Below are 7,022 nucleotides of genomic sequence, written 5' to 3' on the forward strand. Positions count from 1 at the left end.
TGATGCTGATCAATCATCATCTGATCAATCACTTGATCCATCATCTGATCAATCACCTGATCCATAATCTGCGCTGTCTCTCAGCCCAACAGGGGAGAAGTTCGAGGAGAAGGAGAAGGAATCTCAAAGCTGACGTCCTCCTAGCGTCTCCTCCTTCTGTGTGTGTGCGTGTGTGTGTGTGTGCGCGCGTGTGTGTGTGTGTGTGTGTGTGCGTGTGTGTGTGTGCGTGTGTGTGCGTGTGTGTGTGTGTGTGTGTGTGTGTGTGTGTGCGAGTGTGCCTGTGCGTGCGGGTTCATGCCTCGACCACGTCGTCCATCCACGCGGGCGATGCTTGGGCGTGCCGGGGCGGCCTCACACCCTGCCAGGTGCTCATTCCTTTCTCCAGATTTTTCGGGGTTTTACAAATCATCCCTTCCTGGTTCCCTCCCTCGGATAAATACGAACAGACTTATTTAATAACCCTTGCCAAAAAACAAAAAACAAAAAAAAAAAAAAGAGAGAGAGAGCGCGAACGATGAAAATAATAGAAGTTTTTCGACAGAAGCAACTTGACAGAATAGTTATAATAATAAAACCCAGAGGATTATAAACATTGTGCTTCTTCAGTTCCGGAGCGGCAGAGTCGCCCGCTGTCCCCCTAGTTGTGTTTTTAAACTTTATATCTCATATATTTATGTATATATAGATAAATGTACACGAACAATCCAAGCCGGGGAGGTTGTTTGTAGCAGGCGGAGAGCAAGCAGAAGGGCTTCCCTCACTTTTTCCAACTGCTCTTATTCCTCCTGAATCCATTTCACGTGTTGAGTCATCGACGAGTCTCTTCCTCGGCCTCTTTGTTGGGCAGCTCCAGTGGCGTCAAGCGTGTTTTCCTTTCATTTCTTTTCCCCCGCCTTACTTCCTTCAAAAACCCGGCTCCCTCGCTCGCTCGTCCCCTGCGTCCGTCTCGGGTCCTTTTGTCATCTTTGGTAAGAGAGTGTCCGACACTTTGGCGTGTCCGGGAAAAAAAGAGGAGGAGGGGCGGAGGACGGGGGGAAGTTGGGGGATCGCGGGTGGAAAGGACGGGGACCGGGTGGGGGGCGGGGTGCTACATGGAGGTAGAAGGTTGATGAGGAAGAGGGGGAATGGATGGAGGGTGGGGTGCAGGGATGCACAGAGTTCACAGGAGAGAGTGAAGAACGCAGGAGAGGGGGTGAAGTCCCGCAACGGAAGGTTGGGAGCACGTCACCCCCCGAAAAGGTCACTAGCGAATAGTACGAAGTCGTCTGCAAACGGTGAAAACGTTCAACAAGAGCATCACAGAAACAAGGACTACTCATAACTCTCTCTTTTTCGTTTTTTTTGGAGTATTTAAGCGACAAAGGTGGAAGGGGACGCGTGGGTGGAGTGATAGGGAAGGAGGAGAAGGAGAAGGTGAGAGGTGATAAGAAGGACACAGGCGGCAGGAAGTAGGACGTAGAAGAGCTGGCGTCGGGGGCAGCGTCTGTCGGCACGGAGCACTTATCATCTGTAGACGAGGACGCAGCAGAGGGCAAAGGTCATCCAGGGCGCCGGCTTGAGCGGGTGCGACGCCGGCGAGCCACCGATCAGGACTGCGATGGAGGAGGAAGAAGAGAGAGGAAGGAGGAGGAGGAGCAGAAAGACAATCGCGGTCAACATCGAACGTCATAAATATATAGATAGATCATTCAATTTGTAATATAGGAAACCAGCCAATTTCATCACAAATTGGCCGTAGAATTACAGATAATGTAAATAATGTAGACGTACAAATTCAACAGGCCAAATTACAAAATCGAATTTGCATTAATAAATAATTTGAACGGTTAATATGTATATGTATAATATGTATACTGATTTGTTTCTTGAGGGTATCTGCTAGGAATTATAATGTATATATACAGTATATATACAGTATATATTATATACTTGGAACATCAACTAATAATTGCAATGCAGATATAATTTAGAAATGGCTTCCTGTCATTTCCACCATATTAATTGATCTTAAAAGAACTTTGAGGAAGACACGTTGAGAATGAGATGTTTACCATTACTTGAAAATGGGGGAACACGTCAGCAAAAAAGGAGAAAAACAGACAAAAGCCCAAACACAGTGTCCATTCCTCACTCCGCCGTCTCCCGGAGTTGGTTCTTAACTCAGAACGTTCCCTTCTGAGGAGCCTCCTCTCACCCGCTAAGTTAATTTGTTCATCCGACGCCTTGTTTTCTCAACACTTAAAACGACTCAAGCCGAACCAGAGAGGTAGCATTGTGCGACTAGACCCTTCATCCGACGCGGTGCCTCCAGTTGCCATGGTAACGCTAACGAAGCCTGTTGTGTACTCGGAAAACAAGCAGTCCTTTAGAGCCCTTCTAAATTGACAGTCTCGCCGACGGGAAAGCGAAGGGAGGAATGTGGCATTTAGGGGCCAGCCGCCGCCGTGTCTGTCTTTTCCGGGACAGTGTTTTTCCGCAGCGCCTTTCAGCAAGGCAGCAGTGGAAACGCCACATGTCTGCCGATAAAAACCACAACAAATTGAACTTTTCTCTATCGTGCTCATTAAGGCGGAGGGCTTCTTTCCTGACATGGGGGCCACACCACGAAGGGGTTTGATGGAGCTTGATTGACATGAGGTCAACATGAATCAATATAACTGAACTTCTGGAAAATCAACTTCCTGTCTGTTTTATTTTTTTTTATTTTATTTTCATTTTCCTTTGGGATATTATCTAATTTGGGTAAAATGGTATTAATCACGAATGACTGCACAAATGTCATCCGATTAATCATGATTCATTCATTTAATCCCTTTACCCCTCTGTGCATTTGTCACCTATATTTTAATTGTATTATTTTATTTCTTTATTTATTTTGCCATTTTGTGTCTGTTTTTTTAGTTATTAAAAAAGGACAACAATAAATATTATATGCATAAAGACATATTCATTTTTTACAAGTATTGCATTACGGTCCATTTAAATTGTTTTACCTTTGTTTTCAAGTTGAATTGTTATCTGAAAATGCATATACTGTAGAGTATATACTATGTGCATTCCCACAAACCTGATATCATAATTGTGATACTCTTAAAATACTGCAGCAGCACAAAAGATGCTCAGGCTTTTATCAATATCTTGAAATAAAAACAATTGTTATAAATGTCAATTCATAAAGGGAATACACAATAATAATGATAATGATAATAATAATAATATTAAAAGTCATAATAATAATAATAATAATAATAATAATAATAATAATAAGTATTATTATTATTATTATTATTATTATTATTATTATTATTATTATTATTATCATAAAATTACTGATTACTGCATATTTTATAATAATGTGTATAGGTTTCACTGATTATATTTTGACCACATTCTAGTCCATTATAAAGCCATCATACCATCATATGAACCATCATAACTAAAGAGATTGCTGTGTTTTATCACTCCATTCCAGAGCGACTGGAAGAAAAACTGTGGAAAGGGGAAACTGATAACAAACATGGACGCTACAGGTAGATGAGGATGGGAAAAGGAGGAAAATGAGATTGAGAGAGGGAGGAAGGAGAAAGACGGAGACAGCACATAAGAAGTATTTTCACCCAAAAATGAGAATGATTTTTTTTTAAATAACAGAAGTTGATGAGATTCCCTGTTTTCAAGCAGTGCTTGCAGGTGATGTCATCATCAGTAGAAGATTTCTCTTTCAAAAAGAAGTCACATATCGCTCAGCTTTTGAATGCATTAAATTTTGCTTAGAATATATAGATTCACATTTTTATTAATTTATATGTAAACATGCATAGAACGCAAACTACAGCCAAGTGTACCAAATCAAAAAATGAAAGCACGAAAAATAGGTAGGATTAGATACATAATAGCAATATATATATAATATATAATAGTAATATATAAGCAGTAGATAATAAAATAAATAAATAATAAATACATAATAAATACATAATAAATACATAAAAAAATAATAATAAACAAATAGAATAATTAATAAAATAATAAATACATACATAAATAAATAAGATGAACAGTTAAATGTAACTTTATAAAAAATGTGTATATGTTAAGTACAAAATCTAGTCAACCTATTATATCCTTATAGACCAAAACATGAAGATATGCATGCACAAGGTACCCTCATTCTCATTCTCTCCATCTCATCCCCCCCATCAATGTGCTCCTCCAAATTTGGAGCAGATTAACCGAGCCAAGTTCTTACCCAAAAAAACAACATTGTGCATTGTATTCAAACGATCAATACAACGTTCTATCAGGAGGATCGTCTTTCGGGCAGAAAATCAATATGTGTGATAAATCTTTAGAACCTCTCTCTCTTCTCCCCTCATTGAGTTCTCTCCCACTCTTGCGCGCTCTCTCTCTCTCTCTCTCTCTCTCTCGCTCTCACTCACACACACACACACACACACACACACACACACACACGCGCACACACAAATAGTAGACAGCAGAACATAGTTAAGAGGCTCAAGTGGCTGTTTGCTTATCTTAGTCCTAGTCTTGTGTCTTGCTGTGTCAAGGTATTTTGCAGGTATTATGGAGTATTTTGGAGGAATATAAAGATCTATACATGATAAGTGTTTCAACCCAGTCACTATAATGAAGTGAGAGAAGATGCAGGTACTCTGCAACACGCTGTCTGTGCATGTGCGTGTCTCTCCTCCTTCCCTTATTATTTACACCCTCTTCTACATAACGCATTTCTGCCGTAAACGAGCGAGACATGGGCACCATCAACCAAAAAAAAATGTTCCAAAAGGCAGGGCTTAGCAGAAAATTGGTCATAACTCATTAACTATTTGTCCAATCATCATAAATCTTGGTAGATGTCTTCAGTCCATGTTTGGGAATAGGTCTACCAAAACTATAGGGGGCGCCACAAACGTGTATAGGAATTTCACCAATTTGCTCTGCATGCGTTAACCAAAATCTAAAGTGCCATATCGATTGGTGCATGTGGGCGTGCGGAAAACATTTTTGGTTGATGGTGCCCATGATTTTGAACCGATCTTGTTCATTTATAGTATAATTGTTTCTCTCAATCCTGCAATGGTGTGTATACCAAATTTGCTGTTGATACAGTCAAAATCCAAAATGTACAAGTGACATTACTCTTTTTCTGTTTATGCAAATTAGCAAAAAATCCATCACGGCAGTCTTTTATGGTACTAGAGACGTTTTGGATTTTGACTGTATCAACACCAAATTTGGTATATGACATTGCAGGATTTAGAGACACAATATTCTTTTTAAATGTAATTTTCATTTCACATTTATTTCGTTCTCGGGGATACATTGTGGGTTGAACCCGCATTTTCAATGATACCGAGATCACATTATGATATTTGAAGTGCATTGTAGGTCATTGCACGAGTCGGGAGCGTACAATTTAAAAGCAGTAGTTCCGAGTTCGGAGTTGACCCATGGAACATCTAATGTAATCCAATCCTGAGAGCATCTTTGATAAGCTCCTACATTGAGGTGTAATGGTGAACTTGTGTCACTTGGTCATTTTTTAAGAGCGCTTTGTAAATAAACATATACAGTGTTGATCTTCTCTCGCAAAGAGAGAGGGCCAGCCATCTTTTTCATAGAGTACAATGATGGGTACCGCAGGCATCACCAGTAATACATCTAAGAGCAGGGTGATATATAGTGTCTAAGGGCTTAAGGGTGGTAACAGCAGCATGTCTATATATTACATCACCGTAATCCAAGAAAGAAAGTTATACAGTTTCAACATTTTTTTTTTTCGTACTGGGAAAGCAGGTTCTATTTCGAAAAAGAAAGCCAAGTTTTGGCTGTAGCTTTTCGAACAGTTTATGAATATAAACTTTAAAATTTAGTTTATCATCAAGCCTGATGCCTAAATATTTATGGTGTGGGACTGTTTTACATAGCTGTACCAAGAAAAGTGCTAATCTGAAGTTTGCTATGATCTATTTCCTTAGCTCTTGTGAACAGCATAGATTTTGTTTTTTTTTCCTTTTCCAGTTGTTTTCTTGGAGCCAATGGCAAGAAGTGCCCGATGGAGGGCAAACTGAGGGACAGGACTTACAGAATGTACAGGGACACCCATGTCTGTATCACTAATAGATTCACCAGATCCCCTTCTCTGGTCACAAATAGGTGACCAGCTGCAGCAAAATGTTTGTTAAAAACTGTGCATAGTTCGTTGTGATCAGATATCACACACAGACCAGAATTGACATTTGCGGGCAGGGGAATTACACTTTTATTCTTAGTTGAATTTACTACCTTCCAGAAATTGGCTGGGTTTGAATAACAACTAAAGATGGTATTTAAATAATAATCATATTTAGCTTTCCTCACTGACAATTAATTTCTTGAATGCCTAAAAGCAAGCCAGTGGGAAGGGTCTCCGGATTTGAATTGGAACAAAGATGATAGTTCAGATGTGAACCAAGGACAGGGTTGAAGGTACTTGTAAAATGATCCAGTTCTAGATCAACGTCCGGGATTTCTAATGTATTTGAAATGTCACCATGAAAAAGATCATGTAAGGAGGCCTGACCATTCAAATGTTTTAAATTTCTCTTGACAACAACTTGTGGTCAAACCTTCTTGAGTCGCATATCCCTAATTCAGGCGGGCTAAGACACCAGGAGCAACACATGTATCACTCCTACTAGATAAGATCAGATCAAATAAAGTTGACTTCGAAATCCTTTTAAGATTAGGCCTGGTAGGGCCAGTTATCAGTTGGGTTAGGTTGAGATGACCACACGCCACACTCCAGTTGGCAGACACATTGGTCAACCATTTGAAATTAAAATCACCAAGACTATTATCTCCAAGTTACTATATTGAGAGATTATGTTATATTGATAGATATTAAAAATGGCGACAGATTCAGCAGCGTTAGGTCCATAAATCCCAATGGAATTATGTGACCCTAAATTGACCTTCAGAGCAAGACATTTAAAACCTTTCTGTACTGTGACCTCATTAAG

General features: G+C 39.8%; 1 protein-coding gene across 1 annotated transcript in view; it reads right to left on the reverse strand.

Annotated features, from left to right (window-relative positions):
* Positions 1–1,480: 1,480 nt before the first annotated feature.
* The window catches only part of mdga1 (MAM domain containing glycosylphosphatidylinositol anchor 1), a 204,385-nt gene continuing 198,843 nt past the window's right edge, over positions 1,481–7,022 (reverse strand). Inside the window, exon 17 of the mRNA XM_079998269.1 lies at positions 1,481–1,592. Coding sequence (XP_079854395.1) covers positions 1,504–1,592 — 89 coding nt within the window. The 3' untranslated portion in view covers positions 1,481–1,503. The remainder of the gene's footprint in view (positions 1,593–7,022) is intronic.

This window comes from Zeus faber (assembly GCF_960531495.2).
Source record: "Zeus faber genome assembly, chromosome: 3".
In the NCBI taxonomy this organism is placed as follows: Eukaryota; Metazoa; Chordata; class Actinopteri; order Zeiformes; family Zeidae; genus Zeus; species Zeus faber.